The sequence below is a fragment of the Aphelocoma coerulescens genome, chromosome 3 (assembly GCF_041296385.1).
Source record: "Aphelocoma coerulescens isolate FSJ_1873_10779 chromosome 3, UR_Acoe_1.0, whole genome shotgun sequence".
Classification (NCBI taxonomy): domain Eukaryota; kingdom Metazoa; phylum Chordata; class Aves; order Passeriformes; family Corvidae; genus Aphelocoma; species Aphelocoma coerulescens.
The window spans coordinates 122,119,068-122,135,544 of NC_091016.1; the positions used below are offsets into that span (position 1 = coordinate 122,119,068).

The following is a 16,477-nucleotide window of genomic DNA, read 5'->3' on the forward strand; positions in this document are numbered from 1 at the left end:
TGGAGCTCCTTCTATTTCCACAGCTTGTTTTTTTTTTTTTTTTGGTGGTATTTCAGCATATCTAGGCCAGGTAGAGCAGAAATACTGAGGGAAGGCAACAGGAGGAAAACTAAAGCACTTCACTGCATATTTTAAGCTTCAAAAGGACCTGGGAGCAAAGGGTTTGCTTTGATTTATAGGAGCTATACAGTGAGGCTCTGCTGTAAAGAGCTGTCAGGTGTTTTTGCTGCACCTTACACTGCTAAAGGTGATTTCCATGGCTTCGTCTCTTTTTAAGATCACTGAGTACCTGAAGGACTTCTTTGCCCCAGACAGAAACCTTACTGGGGAGCTGGCATTAGGTACAAACTGCCATCTGTATCCAGGACCTGCTGCTGTCAGATCAGAGGCATCATCCCAGACTTCAAAGAGAAGCCCTCTGTTTCCTAGAAAGTTAAAACAAAAGTATTCTCAGCAGCAGCCAGCAGAAATCCCAGAGCACATGCTGGAATCAGTGGTGTAGGAGGCAGGCCAGAGAGAAAATTTTAATAATAAATTGGTTCTGTTTGTGGGGTATTTTGCAGTCTAAGGCAGAACACAGATCTCGCCTAAGGGGATTTGTTTTACCTTGAAATCCTCCACCAGAAATAACAAAACTCTGCAGAGAGCAGAGCATCCAACCAGCTCACACGTCTGCTCTTTCAGGAAAAGGCACTGAGGTGACCCACAGTCAAAGTTAAGCCTCATTTTATGCACTACAGTGTCCTACTGCAATGCTCCACTCGAGGAGTGCCCCAGCAGCCTCTGCAGTAACTCCAGTTCAGCCATCCTTCCTCTAAATATTATTCAGGCCTTTTTCTGCTCATTTTCCACAGCCCTGCACACCAGTCTGACAATCCTCCCCCCATCCCCTGTCTGCACTTGGTGGGGTGAGCTCTCCACCTTGGTTTTCCTGGCTATAGAATCACAGAATGGTTTGGAGGGGACCATTCAAGTTTATCCAGTCCAACCCCCTGCCTTGAGCAGGGACATCTCCAACTAGAGCAGGTTGCTCAGAGCTGCACCCACACTGGCCATGAATGTTTCCAGGGATGGAGCATCCACCTCCTTCCTGGGCAACTTGTGCCATGGCTTCACCCTCCACACTGTAAAAAAAAAACCTTCCTTAGACCTAATTTAAATAGACACCCTTTTAATTTAAAACCATCACCCCCTGTCCTATCACTACAGTCCCTAATAAAAGTTTATCCCCATATTTCTGAAAGCCCCCTTTAAGCACTGGAAGGGGCTCTCAGGTCTCCCTGGAGCCTTCTTTTCTCTGGGCTGGACAACCCCAGCTCTCTCATACATCTTTCCTCATAGCAGAGGTGCTCCAGCCCTTGGATTATTTGTAGCCCCCTTCCCTACCCACCCCAAAAGAAACTGGCTTGGTGTCAAAGCAGACAATCTTTTGGAAAGTCCTGTTTCTTGATTGCATTCAGCACCAAAGGGTTTCTGCCCTGCATTTCTGTGTGTGTTTGCTAATTTGGAGCTTCAGTTAACACCTTACCTGGCTGGGGGTCACCAGGTCTCCTGCCCTCGCCAACAGGCCCAGTGGTGCATCTGATTTCCCGGGGAGAGACGTGCTTGACCTTACAGGGAACACCTGCCAGCAGGGAAAGGAGACAAATGTGCTGTGGGAAACTTGGAAACACAGCTGAGCTGCAGCATAAACCCATCTTAGAGTCATGGAATGGTTTGGGTTGGAAGGGACCTTGCAAACAAGTAGTTCCAAGCACCTTTTCATGGACAGGGACACCTTCGACCAGACCAGGTTGTTCTGTTGGAGCTCCTTTAGGTGCTCCAAGGTCTCCTTGGAGCCTTCTTTTCTCCAGTCTGAACAGCCCCATCTGTCTCAGCCTTTCCTTATAGTAGAGGTGTTCTATCCCTCTGATCATTTTTGTGTCCCTCCTCTGGACTCACTCCAAGAGATCCATGTTTTTCTCATGCTGAGGACCCTGGATGTGGTACTCTGGGTGGGGTCTCACTGGAGCAGAGAGGCAGAATCCCCTGCATCCACCTTGTTCCCAAAAGGGATCCACACTTTGCTGCAACCCTGAGCTGGTACTACCAGAAAACAGAACAGTTCTTGCCCACAGTCAGAAAAACTGGACCTTCCCAGGGGTGAGTCCTGCAATTCCCACATTGGTATCCCTGAACATCGCTTGGGGTTTGTGGTCAGGATCAAACTGGAATTTAAAAAAAAATAACAAAAAAGAAAACAAAAAAAAAAGCACCACATATTTCTTCTCTTACCTGCAGCAGTGACCTGCACTGGCTCCTCAAAGAAATCCCCGGTGACAGTGAGATCAGTGCCCCCTCCCAGGCTCCCTCCAGCTGGGAACACAGATAATATCTCTGCAAGGGAAGGAAAGGGGGATCTGAGCCTTTCAGAGGCTAATCCCAGCCCCATTTCTGGGAAAGCCTGCAGTGCACTTGCACTCCTTCCAGCCAGAGAGGCTCCTGTGAGTGAAACCAGCATCTCACTGATCCCTTTTTTTTGCAGCCTCTGTGATGACACCAGGAATGAACAACATGGATAATTTGGCCACATGACAGGGGAAACACTGCAATGCTTGGGCTGTTACTCAGCAGTGGCTGCATCTGTCATGCTCAGATTGCAAACTGCTCTATTCCATGCTATTGAGGAGCTCTGCAAAAAAAAAAAAAAAAAAAAAAAAAAAAACCCAGAATTAAAACTGTTTTAATCCTTTTGACCTTCTCTGACTCACTTCTCAATTTAGCCCTGAGGTTTCAATGCTACCACACTTTCCAGTCACCCCTCAGACTTCAGGGACAAATGGAGGGAGCTGAATATCTGAGTGTCCACATCATGACCATGAGATCCTTTCAGGATTTTATCTGTTACAGTTGTGCCATTCCACAGGAAAATTATTTTTCTCTTTCATGACATTTAGCCACTTCGCGCTCATGTTCTGATTTAACCACCCAGTTCTACTTGTATAGCTCTGAAAAAAAAAAGACTAATAAGAAAAAGGTGAGGGATTTTGGCCTATACCTGCTTCTTTTTTGTTAATTCATCTGGTATTGGAACACTAATTGGACAATATTGGCTGCTGACTAGCACAGTACTCTCTATGGGGCAGATCTAGAAGATCTTTCTGCTTGTGCTCTGCCCACAGCCAACTTCATGCAGAGTTATTTCACTTTACTCTGCCTTAAATTGTAAATAAAGACATAAAATTACCCTTCTTAACAAAGTGCTGTCTACAATGCAGCTTGAACTGTCACATGTAAATTTAAATTTTGGAGTAGCTGAACATCATCTCCTCCCTGTAGCTGATGTGGGCGTTCTCATCCTGAGGTCTGCATTTCCAAAATTTCAGCCCTACCAAAATACAGAGTGATTTAAGGGGGAAAAGTTTCTCTATGAGCAACACCTCAAGTCTATAACTGATCTGACAGGACAAGGAACAATGCACACAAATCTGGTTATCTCGTCATTTTTGATCTGCAGCTTTTTGCTTAGTCAAGCCCTTACCAGGGGAGTGGAACATCAAAATGAGGACAAAACAGGATTAAATCCCTGGGAAAAGCAACAGTGAGAGGCCTTTTCTTAGACCACACTGGAACTGCTGGAAGACAGTGCAGCCAGCGAGGAGGATCAGTGAATACCTGGATGAGTTTGATACAGGAAAAGCTCCTGCTTGGCACTGATGAGCCAAGCACCTTTGTGCACTGCTGACCTGCAAGAGAGAAAATGCCTGAGAGATCCCGGGCTGTGTAAATAAAAGCAGAACTTCATTTGGCAGAGCTGGACACTCACTCCCCAGAGGAACAGTGGAACATTTCTGCAAGCTCCAACAACTCCTTTCACCGGCACATTGAGGCATTGATTCATGAGACCCCATTACATGGCTGAAACACTTTATTAGAAGTCCTAACACATTGTAAAGTATGTTTTGACATGGTCAGAACCTATTTTCACCTCCTTTTATGGTTAAATTCTTTCCCATTTGGATGAATAGCAAGGTGAAAAGATTTTATTTAGCTAGGTTTAACAGATCACAGAATCACAGAATGGCTTGAGTGGGAAGGGACCTTAAAGCTCACCTCATTCCACCCCCTGCCATGGGCAGGGACACCTTCCACTATCCCACGTTGCTCCAAGCCCCGTTCAAACTTCCAGGGATGGGGCAGCCACAGCTTCTCTGGGCACCCTGTGCCAGGGCCTCCCCACGCTCACAGGGAAGAATTTCTCCCTAACATCCAATCCGAACCAATTCTCCTTCAGCCATTCCCCCGTGTCCAAGATAAGATGTCTTATGCTTTGGACACTGAAGGTAGAGTATAAAACACCAAAGTGGAAATACTTTGGGGAGAAACATTCTCCCATTTCATTCCAAATCTGACAACCATCTTCTCAAGATAACAAAACCTTATTTCTAAGCAATGAAACACATGATTCAGGAAAGACATAATTCACTCATCCTGGACTCAAATGCAGCTCTATCCCCATGCAAAACCAGAGAAAAAGAGAGAAAAGATTCTTTCACTCACTTTCCTTTGTTAAACACCGAGAAGCTGACATTGTGGGACCCTGGGGGAGAGAAAAGTGATGATGTTTTAAGGCAGAGTATGGAGTGCATCCTCCCAAACCTTATCCTGGTTCCCTAGTAGGCCTGATTCTCCCTTCCTTACAACAGTAAGGAAAGTCTGTTTTACATATTTAACTCACAATACCTTTCCCAAACAGGAAGGCTGGAGCTCAAAGCCTCCACAAGAAATTAGAAGCTTCTTCAGAGTGCTTGGAGGTAAGGAAAAATGAAAGGGATCCAACCTGCTACTGGAGAGATTGTGAATAGAAGGGAACACCCAATTTATTCCTCTAATAAAGCACTAAAGGGAAGGTCCATCACAGACAAGAAGAATTAAAGTAGGAAACTGAGCAAGGACCCCAAATCACACTGTTGCTGCCAGCAATGCCCACACCACGTCATGGGTTCCCTTCATGTTCTCCCAGCTGTGCAGAGGACACAAACCATGGCAGGGGCTGTGCTGAAGGCTGGCAAGCCTTGATCTGAAACAGTTTTTATGGACTCAGCCCTGAGCCACATTCCCAACTTTGGAGACAGAACAGAAACTCATGACTGACACCCTCCCTCCATCCTCTGGAGTTTTGGGAATGACAGAAACCGGTGTTTTTTACCCCTTTTCACCAACCTATGTGGTTCCCTTCCACCTGGCACTGCAGGGTCCCCAGTCCATCCTTTGCATGGATAGGGTAACTGTGGAGAGACAAAGGACTTCACTGAGCCTTGGGAGCAAAAAACAAGTAAAATATAGTAGAATCAACTAACCTATAGAGGATGTGGGCTTACACACCCAAGCTGGTAATGGTTTGCTGTCTCTAGAAACATTAGAGTGAAGCAGGTGAGACAGGAGAGGAACAACCCATCTTCCCACTAATGATCAGGAGTTCAGAGGCTTAGGAGGATGTCTCCCAGCAGCAGTGCTCCAGCTTGGCTCCTTTATACCTATTTCTAGAAGCTGATGCTATTTGTGACCTTGAGAAGCCCCATTTGAAATAAAAAAGCTGAGCAGGAACAAGGGGAAGGTGAATTGAAGGAGAAAAACGTCTCCCTTCTGCTTGCTCCTCTGCAGGTTCCTAAACTGTAAGAAGGAGCAGGCAGCAAGTAGAACAGATATGCTGGCATTGCATCAACCCTCTGGAGTCATGGAATGACACAATTCCCATCATTAACTCGCGTTTACATTTGAGTGGCTGAAGCTGCAGAAAGCCAGCAGCCCTCACCCACCCCATCACAGACCATAACTCAGGGTCTCTCCCCATTTTAAGCCGAAGCAGAAGAGTTCCTCCAAAAGTCACAATTTTTTTTGTGCACAAGCTGTGCTGAGCCCTTGCACCAACACAAACCCAAAGTAAGTCAAGAACTGACATGCTTCCAGCTCTCCTGTCAGCAAAAGAGCAAAGACTGGTCCATCCATCTCCTTCTGATGTAAGAACAGCTGGCCTGGGCAAAAAATAAACAGGAAAGATATGATGTGATAGAGAGGAAAAGCTAATCTGTTAAAATTAGCAGCCAATATTTTCCCAAGAGACAGGAATTTTCCCCCACTTGTTTCTAATATTTATTAATCTTCTAGAAAATGGGACAAGCCCTAATCCCTCATCTATGCACCTGCCAAGTATGTTCCCCAAATACTGTGGGAGCTGCACCTCTGTGAGAGTGCAGCAGGACCCTCTTGGAGACACCCCATGCCAGCTCTGAATGATCCAATCCCTCCTCCCTGAGGGCAAGGCTGAGCTCCAGAAGGACAATACCCACCCACACCTTCCAAAACCAGCAGGGCAGCATCAACTACAGCAAGTACAGTCAAGATGCAGCTCAGCCTCTTCTTTATTTCATTGAGGAAAAGCATTATAAACAATTTCTGGCAGAAATCACCCAAGTCCCTGATAACAACAAATTTAAATATCTGTTCCTTAAAGAATCGATATGGGACACCTTCCACTCGACAGGAAGAAGCAGGTGAGGGAATAAATTCAGAGTAATTAGCAGAATAAGTAAAGGCTGGCAATGATTCCTTGCGAATTAACAGGCAATTAAAGGAAATAGGTAATTAAGACCTGTAATGCAAACACTTTGTGATGACCCATCCCTCACAGTGCAGCTTTCTATGGTCCATGTTTCAGAGTGCAATTTTATGAGGCTTTACTAAAAGAGTTTGCTTTTATTAATACAGGTGGCTGATATTGAGAACCTCTCCTTTTAAGGAAGAAAAAAAATCAGTGCTGCCAAATGTTTGTTCAGCATCACTAGAGCAGTGCATCCCATACAAAGCATGGAAAAAGGTGCAGAACACACTTGAAAGTATAAAACCCATTCCCTTTTTTTGCTCCAAATCCTGAATCAGTGTGACTGAATGACAGGCTGCTCTGGTCAAATCCAAGTCCCCACCTGGTACGTATTTCCTAACACACCAAAAATGGGCAAATTATTCATGTGAAGCTACAAAGGGAACCTGTCTGGTATGCTGGGATTTTGAGGCCATTTCCTTTTGGTGAGGTTGAGCTGTAAATGAGTAATCTGGCAGCAGAGCACTGCAGGCACGTCCAGCCTGCACTCAGACCGAGCAGCCTTTCTTGCCTCTGATCAAAGGTTCCACAGCTCCACCAGAGGCAGGTAAAACAATAATTGATACCAAACAAAGGATGCTGATGGGCACAGTGTAGGGATGGCATGGCAGGAATCTGCACTGCCTTTCCTTCATGCCAGCAGGGAGTTTAATCACTTAGGAAGGGCATTTCCTTTTTAGCCTGAAAAGTCATTAAAAGCATCTAGTGGTTAAATATCTGCTGCTTCAACTTAAATTTCTAACTACCAAGAACTTTCTTGGCTCTAGAAATGAGCCCTAAGCTGCCAGAAGAGTAACTGTGGATAAATAGTTTATCTTTAAAATACTTACCTGGTCTTAGTTCTTCGCTGCCGTTGGCACAGAAATCATAAATTAACATTTGATAACATATCCATACATATGGAGATACATAGGACACACAGCAGGACAGTGTCGATGCTCATTTTGGATTCACTGTGCTTAAAGGGGCTGCTGTCCTAAAATAAGTTTTTTTAAACCTACCTGCTTTCCTCTGTTGCACGCAACCACAGAAAAAAACATTTAAAAAATATCAAACATTTGAGAACAAGAAAACAACTACAGAGTGTTTAAAGCAGTGAAAAACAAAGCTTTTGTCTCAAAATACTTCTCTTTAGTCTTCTGGCTCACCAGAGCATCAGCTTCAAACTAATATTTTTTTTCTAAAAAAAAAAAAATGCAAATGGAAAGGGGAAAATTTATTTAACTTTTCGACTCTGACATTATTTTAATTAGTTAAATTTTAATTTGCTAGCCAAAATAAAATCTACAGCAGCCAGTTGCAATTACAGTACAATTCACACTGAGCTGTGATTGACTGTGCTGCCAGTAAACAAACCAACCAGCTTAATGGACCAGTCACAATTAGATTAACAAAGTTTGCTGGAGCCCAACTCATGAGCTGCAATAAACCACAAAGGAAGTAAATGGCAATTCTGGGCCAACTGGTTGCAATTTATTGCTGTCGAGGAGGCTGATGGAAGAAATACCAATTTACAGGGACTGCAGAAGATAGCTGAGTGTTCATAATTACCCATCAATATAATCCACGTTGAAGTCCAGGGTATCATATCTGCCAGCAATTGTCTTCCCATGAATCTGTATTAAATTTCCTGTTTAAGAGGAAATGGAAATTGAAGAGAGTCTTTTAAAAGCAGAGAACTTACTTGCAGATTTTCTGAGCTGAACAAAAGGAATTCGTGGTCTTCGTGAATGTTGCAGAGGTTCCTAGCTGCCTGCACTGAAGGTACTCTCAGCTTTTACCTTGGCTCAAGATGATTTTGCACTTCATTCATTTTTCTCGAAATCTTTGTCTTTGTTCCCCACCAAAAAAACCCAAATTCATTCCAATTTTCTTTTTTTTTTGCAGATCTGCATTTCCACTGAGTTGACAATTTTTCCTCAACTCTTTTGTTAACTAAACCCCACACTCTAACCAGTTCCACTGTAGAACCTCGTGAGACAACCAAAATTACATCATTTGTACACCAGACAGGGTGAAGGTCTAAAGCAGGACTTTGGCATATCTGTGGCCAGATTATTCTCCTGCTCTTCACTCACACAGGGAGGTGAAACATCCAGCAAACACATAGAAACCTTCATACTGACACCCTAAAGCCAGGCATGAGAATCTAGAGCTGAACTACACCTGAAAATAACTGGAAATTAAGGACTGACTTAGACTGAGAATCATCTGTGCAATCTAATCATTCAAGTGTCTGACTGAACTCTTGAGAGACCAAAATCTTTTGATTAATCGTGACTTTGAGGATCAAACTTTCAATTTTCTCTAAAGAAACCTGGATATACAAAAATAACAGAAATAGGGGAAAAAATCTGGCATATTCCAGATAATGTTTCAGACTAAAACCAGCGAATGACTTCTCATGTAACTTTGAAATCTGATCTAAAGCCCCAATAAGCGAAAGGTCTGTATGGCAGTACAGATTAAAGAAAGGTCCTGTACCTGGGGTGCCAGATGATGGATAAATTTGGTAAATCACAGGTGTCTGCTTGGCTGAGAACTGCAAAGAGAAATCTGTAGTGAAATGGCAGCTTTTTCTGCAGCAGTCCAACCCCTCCTGATGGTGCATTGCTCACACCCCACCAGCAGCTGCATTTCAGACTCACACTCCAGGTCTGATCTTTGAAGCATAATCCTGCTCTGGGAAGGGAGTAAGGAGAAATATTCCCTTCTTACCCCCTTGCCTTTCAGAGCCTGGGTTAAAGCTGGTTTTACCTCCTCTCTTGTGCCCAAATTGCCCACCCTGGCTTGTTCCAATGTCAGGACATACACTTTAATACAGTATCAGCTTTAGCTGAAGTGAAAACCTGCATTTTATCTTGAATTTTGACACCATTTTTTTTCCCAGTAGTATATCCTTTAGAACTATTTCATCATCACAGATGTGAAATACTTCAGCCACCCTTTATCAAGTTTGTTGGGTACCCTAAAGCAGTGGAGCAAAAAAAGACCTTGTATTGGTCCATCTTACAGCAATACAACAGAGATTTCTTTGGGAAAGCACTACCTTGGCCACTGAGGAAAAAAAACCTTGAAAATCATCAAGTCCAACCATTAATCCAACACTGCTAAATTCACTAAACCATGTCCCCAAGTGCCACATCTACACATCTTTTAAATCCCTTTAGGAGTGGCGAAGACATCACTGCCCTGGTGTTTGACAATCCTTTGGGGAAGAAATTTTCCCTAATATCCAATCTAAACCTCCCCTGGTGCAACTTGAGGTAATTTTCTTGTCCTGTGTCTTGTAACCTGGGAGCAGAGACCAACTGCCACCTGGCTGCATCCTCCTGTCAAGGACCTGTGGAGAGTGAGAAGGTCCTCCCTGAGCCTCCTTTTGCCCAGGCTGAGTCCCCCTAGTTGCTCCTCATCAAACTTGTCCTCCAGACCTGTGTGTCCATCCTTTTTTGGACACACTCATCTTCCCCATCTCTTTATGAACGCCCCCATGTCCCCACTGGCACTTAGAGATGCTGCTGACAGCCCAATAAATATCATTAAAAAATTAATTTTTTGTATTAATTCAAAGATATCACTGCATATGCCATGGTTTTTTTCCTAAGCTTTCCTTGAAGCCCATTCCCTTTCAGAGCTCAGCCTTTGCCTTCCCTCCTGCTCCCAGTCATGACAAAAATGAATGAGCAGCCACAAATTTCCTCCAGCAATGTCCACTTCTGGGGAGCAAAGGCAACATGACACCATACCCCAGGCTGGAGAAGATGTGGAGAAAGAAGCCAAAAGCAGCATGAAATTGGGGCCCCTGGCTGACACAAGACTTGTGAGCTGCTCAGACTTGTTGCTGCCTGCAGCAGCTTTTTCAATCTAACGAGGAGGCAAAATTAATTTTTAATATGCGTAGCTCCCAGGTCCCAGCCTCAAAACAAAGAGACACATTGTGGTTTATTTAGCTTGGAATGTGCCTCATTAACAGCATCCCCTGGTGATTTTTCATCAGCTCTCTAAGCTAGCTGAACCACCCGATGGTTCTTCAGCTTTAATGTGCAATTTACTGAAAACGCTGGGTTTTCTTGCTCAAAGTTAGCACAGAGGTGGGATGTGACTTCCAAACACACCAGGCCTTATCCCAAAGCACACAGTCATGGTTAAGGATTCTGCTCCCCAAGAGATCACAGAATCACAGAATGGTTTGAGTTGGAAGGGACCTTAAATATCATCCAGTCCCACTCCCTGCCATGGGCAGGGACAACTTCCACTATCCCAGGTTGCTCCAAGCCCAACCTGGCCTTGAACACTTCCAGGAATGGGGCAGCCACAGCTTCTCTGAGCAACCCGTGCCAGGGCCTCACCATCATTACAGCAAAGGGTTTTTTCCAAACATCTAGTCTAAACCTACTCTCTTTCAATTTGAAGCCACTCTCCCTGGTTCTGTCTCTAACATGCCCTTGCAAAAAGTCTCTCCCCATCTTTCTTTAGCTTAGGGTTGGAACTGAATGGTCTTAGAGGTCCCTTCCAGTCCAAACCATTCCATGATTCCATCCATTTCAATGTATTTCCTGTGACACAGTGTTGAAGCTTGATTCCCTTCAATACCTCGAATTCTTTATCCTCACTTCTGCACTTGCTTGGTGATTACCTTGAAAGAATAGTTCCCTTTCTCCACCTTGGTCAGGTTGTTAATCACATGTCCTTTAAACATCACCTCCACGTAGTACAAACCCTCCTGGGGCGAAGACCTAGATGGAAGAAAATGTGTAATATTATATTATTTTTATTTAGATTGTGTTTACAAAATGCCAGGTCTCCAATCTCAGTAAGTCCACTGAGGCTTCAATAGAGCAAAGGAGCTTTACACTGTCAGCCCAAACTTCACACATATGAACCCAAACTCTAAAACAATAATTTAAAAGACATGTGAAAGCACAGCAGGAAATCACAGTTAAGCACAGAAGGTGACAGGACATCAGAACCCTTCCCAAATTAATGCTAATACAAAACACAGACATTCTCATTAGACATGCACAGACAATAATTGTTATTCATTAGCAATAAAATGACCCAGGGCTGCCTGGATCTGCAGGGTGTCTGGTCCGTAATTAATGGGCAGACACTGAATGAAAATGAGGGTTCTGTTTGACAAAGGGCAAGGTCTCACCCACAGCCTAACCATGGATCATACCTCGTTCTGCACCTTATACTGGGCAGCTCCAAATACAGAGGGGAGACATCACATGGCAGTCTGGGCAGGTCTGGATTCACCAGGGACACTTCCAGCTGGGATGCACTGGCTGGAGAGAGAGATTCTACCTGGAGGGCTGTTGAGCCTAAGCAAGAAAGTCAATCAGAAGAGCTCTGTGAGGACAGGATCACTCCCAGTCTCACAACAAACATTTTTGGAGGTACAACCCAGCTCCTCTAGGAATAGTGCTTAGAGCCCTCGACCAGGCTTTTTAAAATCATATTTGTGTAATTTCATGTTGTGGTGGTTTAACCCCAGCAGTCAACTCAGCTCACTCACTTTTCTCCCAGGGGGATGGGGGAGAGAATTGGAAAGGTAAAAAACATGTCCCCAAGTGCACTTCCACACATCTTTTAAATCCCCCTGGTGACACTACCACTGCCCTGGGCAGCCTGTGCCAGCTGATGACCATGGAGCTGGTTCAGAAACCCACTCTCTTCCCAATGAATAAATATTTATCACTGTGAAAAAACAGACCAAGCTTTCTACAGTTGGTTTTGGACCCACATGGACATGGCTTATCAGTTGCAGTGATTTTTACTTAGATCTCTTGTTCCTCATAGAGTTTGAACAGCTCCAGCATCACAGGACATATGAAGGGAGCAGATTTTTAGCTTTTCTTCAATAAGAGGGCAGGAGCAGGGAAGAAATTTCTAGCCCTATATCTGCAAAATGTAAGATGAAATGTAAGGAAAAAAAAAACAAATAAGGTAAACATTTGGACTTCTGTTGCTTAGAAATAAACCTTCAGCAATAGCTTATGAAGTGATCACTTCAAGCTGATTTCATGCTATGAGTGTCACAGACTATTGCTCTGTTGGGTAGGGTTTGTCACTCCAACCACAAGCCTCAGAAGGGAGCTGATTATCTGTTAATTTTACATCCCTGGAAGTGTTCAAGGCCAGGCTGGACAGGGCTTGGAGCAACCTGGTCTAGTGGAAGGTGTCCCTGCCCACGGCAGGGGGTGGAATGAGAGGAGATTTCAGGTCCCTTCCAATCCAAACTTTCTCAGATTGTACTTCAACACGTTCTTCATAAGGATTTAAAACTCACCATCCAGAGTGAGGGTAATCCAAGTTCCTCCAGCAATGCTGCCCTCATGGGGCTTGATGAGTGATCCCAAGGCTGTCCCTGCAAAGCCAAACCAGCTCCATCAGGCTGAAGGGAAATGCAAACATCTAAAATGCCTTATTCAGGATGAGACACAGAGTGATCTGAGAGCAGTCTTCCTGTTACCCCACCCTTCATTTCATTTCTCCTTCTCAGGCATCCAAAATAATCATGTTGCCCACCCTTTTTCCCCTACCTCTCTCCCCCCTTTACAGCTTCCCTCAGGGAGGTGTTGATGCCTTCAGGGTGAACCAAGCTGCAGCCTGAGCTTCCTGTCCTCCTCAAGAATTAAAGATGATAAACCTAATATTTATTCCTTCATCTCTCAAAGAAATGTGTTTGCTGACTTCTGTGCACCCTACCAAAATTAAAGCTGCCTACAAAATATATCCTTTTCTGGCTGCAACAGAGCCTGTCCAGCAATTTCTTTCTGAAGTCCTCAGGAAAGACAGACAGGCCTGGAAAAGAGCTCCTGCTTCATGATAAGTCACCTATAACCTGCTATGCCCTGCCTTTCATAGAGGCACCAAATTCCTAAGATAATTTAGGATTTATTTGGGGTACCCTCGTTCTCTGAAGCTGAGAAATGAACCAGTATTTAGCTTCTTTTATGCAGACACTGACCAGAATTTTCCAGAAGTCATTTTACAGCGATATCCAGTTTTCTGATTAACATTTTAGGAGATTTCCGACTTCTTAGCTGTTTGAATGCTATCTGACCCCACACCAGTATTGATCACCAAAGCAATATTGGCCACTTTTGCATCATGAACCCTTAATATCAACATGCAGAGAGTGACATATTTGTCACCAAGTGAACGAAAAACAATAGGTATGACGTGAACCCAGGTAGAACACAGAGAACAAAACATTAATCCAGAAATCTCCTCTGTGGATATGGAAATTATGCCAAGAAAAACCAATAATAAGGGTGGACAATGTCCAGTGTGCCACAGTCAATATCCCATAGTTTTCAACACATTTTAGGGGTTCTTCTCCACGTCTCACAGGCTGTCTGTATCCAATCCCCACTGGATTTTACAGGCGTGGTTGGAGACAACACCTCTCCATCACCCACCTGCCAAGAATACCAGCCCAGCACTCAGCAGGAATGTTCTCCAAAGGTTCATCTTCAACGTTGGATGAGGAATTCACAACAGTCTGGCTCCAGGATCTTCCCTGGAACTTTTAAACAAACACCATCTGTATTCTTTCTTTTCACTGCAAACCTGTGGGAGCAACAGCTGTGAACTCTCCTAATAATTTAAGAAATAAACATTTGAGTACTTGCAGACCAGGTCTTAGTTGCTATCATAGCAAGAGACATCACATGTCAGGAACTGTTCTAACATTTAAAGATAGACCATCAACTTCTCCTGCTTTCACCCCGGGTTTTGTACTAGTATGGAAAAAAAAAAAAAGGATAAATTAATTTAGCCACATTTTTAAATCACAAAATGGTTTTGGTTGGAAGAGACCTTAAAGATCACCCAGTTCCAACCCCCTGCCATGGAGGGGGACACTCTCCATCAGACCAGGTTGCTCCAAGCCTCATCCAACCTGGTTTCTTACTGTTTATTGTACCACAAGACCTACTGTAACTACTCTCACACAATTTCTTGCATGTCTTAACACACTGCAACTTGCACGGGGCAGAGCCCAGCACCCTGGTGCAAGTGAATGCTGCATTTAAAAGCAGGTGCATAAAATTCCATTTAGACTTAATTTTATTATTCTTTTAAGGACTTTTTCTGGCTTTACTTACCTTATTTAATTTGTTCTTCCTCCATTCCTCTGATGAGTTTAGTGCAGGGGCTCCGATACCAGCACAAGGGCTCCATCCCTTTGGCACCAGCTCTGCCACAGGTTTCAGGCTGGGGCTGTGTCAGTCACTCTGCCCAGTGCTGAAACCCACCAGACAAGTTTCCCAAAAGGCTCAAATCCTGTCACAGACAGCTCAGAGCTGTCCATTGAGGGTGCTTAATTATTAACCTAAGCTGCTTGCTGCCATTAACTGTTTTGTTCCAAGACTTTAATAACCATAACAAGAGTAACCTGGGGTTGTTCTTCCATTGATATATGGTTAGAGCCTCCAACAAGAGGACAACGAATCCATTTTATCCTCTTTTTTTTCCCTCCTACAACATGACAGAAAAAATGGTGGAATGGTTTCTTGATATGCTGATATTCAGTCTGGGACTGACTTTCAGAGCAAGCGGACTTCAAGGTTCCCTTTTATGTTCTTACTTCAATTTTTCCATGGTATTCCCAACAGCACCTGCTGGAAATTCTGCACAAAAGGTGTTTGGATCCCTTATCACTGCTCAAGTAGCTTTACCCCTCCAGGTCCTATTCCCTGTGGAAAAGAGGGCAGTGGACTCTCACAGTGTTCTCATTCATGCCCTGGAGAGCCTCAGCTGCTGGGAAGACCCAATCCAGACTTCCTCAGACACTGAACAGCATCTCTACTCCCACCTCTGCCCTCCTTTGTTAGAAGCCCAGATGGATTTTGATGGAGTCCCTTGGTGGGTTGCTGAGCTCCTGCCCTGGTATGGAAGCCTTCATGGAAGTTTCCACTGAAATTCACTGAAAGTTCCCCAACCCCACAGCATAACTGAGGTTTAATGAGTTACCACACACCAAACAGCAGCAGAATGTGCTCATGTTCTCACCTTAGCCCCAAAGGGAGGTGGAACAGGCTCGCTCAGGTTCCTCCTCAGCTTCAATTCACAGACTCAGTGGCAAAAAGTCACGGGCAGTCAACCCTCAGGGGAGCTCTGGAGCTCTGCCCAGCAGTGGAACCAGTTGCACTTGGTTTGCCCTTAGGCCAAGCCCCAGTGTCTCAGCCACACACAGCCAATGATTACAGGAATCCAATATGAGTTAACCCCATCAGCAGTCTACACTCAGTTTACTTATTAGTGGAATGACACCGGAAACATGGTCAGAAGGAAGAGTAAACTTGAGGGAATTCTCAAAAAAAAAATGTTTTGCCAAAGAAGAGGCTGTTCAAGGATGACAGCTTGAACACAGCAGACAGAAACAAATGCTGGTAACAGGGTCCACACACAGCCCCAAATAAGGGGATGGACCAGGTGCCAGGTCCCTTCAGGAAATCTCCTCAGAAGCAAGAGGAGACAGGGCAGGAGGCTCAGCTACAACAGGAGCCCGTGATCCAGATAAAAGGCAGGACCAGAGCAGGGATTACAGAGCAGTATTTCTACAACACAGCTCAGGGAGGGGGCACAGGGTCACAGCTGAGACTAAATAGGGCTCCTGATCCATGGCCAGGCTGGGGAGGGGAGTCTCAGGTGGGGCTGGTCAGGGCCATTGTGGCTTATTGCTGCCCTCAGTGCCCTGACACTGCTGCTCCCATCACATTCCATCACTCAAACTCTGTAGGTTGTAGTCAGCAAAAGCTATTAGTATTGGTATCCATAGCACTTTGTGATCCAATCCTGAGGAAATGTTTTATCCAGGGAAAACTC

The 16,477-nt window shown here is 44.5% G+C and overlaps 1 protein-coding gene across 12 annotated transcripts in view; it reads right to left on the reverse strand.

The window, feature by feature from the left end:
- Positions 1–16,208, reverse strand: part of PKHD1 (PKHD1 ciliary IPT domain containing fibrocystin/polyductin) — a 252,139-nt gene extending 235,931 nt beyond the window's left edge. For 3 of the 12 annotated variants that reach the window (XM_069011802.1, XM_069011801.1, XM_069011803.1), the window contains exons 1-14: positions 14,755–15,635; positions 14,068–14,218; positions 12,933–13,010; positions 11,820–11,964; positions 11,277–11,376; positions 9,125–9,182; positions 8,192–8,270; positions 5,940–6,014; positions 5,203–5,267; positions 4,540–4,579; positions 3,655–3,725; positions 2,275–2,376; positions 1,529–1,624; positions 290–425 (exon numbers count right to left, since the gene is read on the reverse strand). In XM_069011802.1, the coding sequence (XP_068867903.1) occupies positions 290–425; positions 1,529–1,624; positions 2,275–2,376; positions 3,655–3,725; positions 4,540–4,579; positions 5,203–5,267; positions 5,940–6,014; positions 8,192–8,270; positions 9,125–9,182; positions 11,277–11,376; positions 11,820–11,964; positions 12,933–13,010; positions 14,068–14,119 (1,097 nt within the window). In that variant the 5' untranslated portion in view covers positions 14,120–14,218; positions 14,755–15,635. Of the gene's footprint in view, positions 1–289; positions 426–1,528; positions 1,625–2,274; positions 2,377–3,654; positions 3,726–4,539; positions 4,580–5,202; positions 5,268–5,939; positions 6,015–8,191; positions 8,271–9,124; positions 9,183–11,276; positions 11,377–11,819; positions 11,965–12,932; positions 13,011–14,067; positions 14,219–14,754; positions 15,640–15,661 lie in introns of those variants that run through there. The other 9 variants (XM_069011806.1, XM_069011807.1, XM_069011808.1 and 6 more) reach the window with 7 other exon arrangements.
- Between the last annotated feature and the right edge of the window lie 269 nt (positions 16,209–16,477).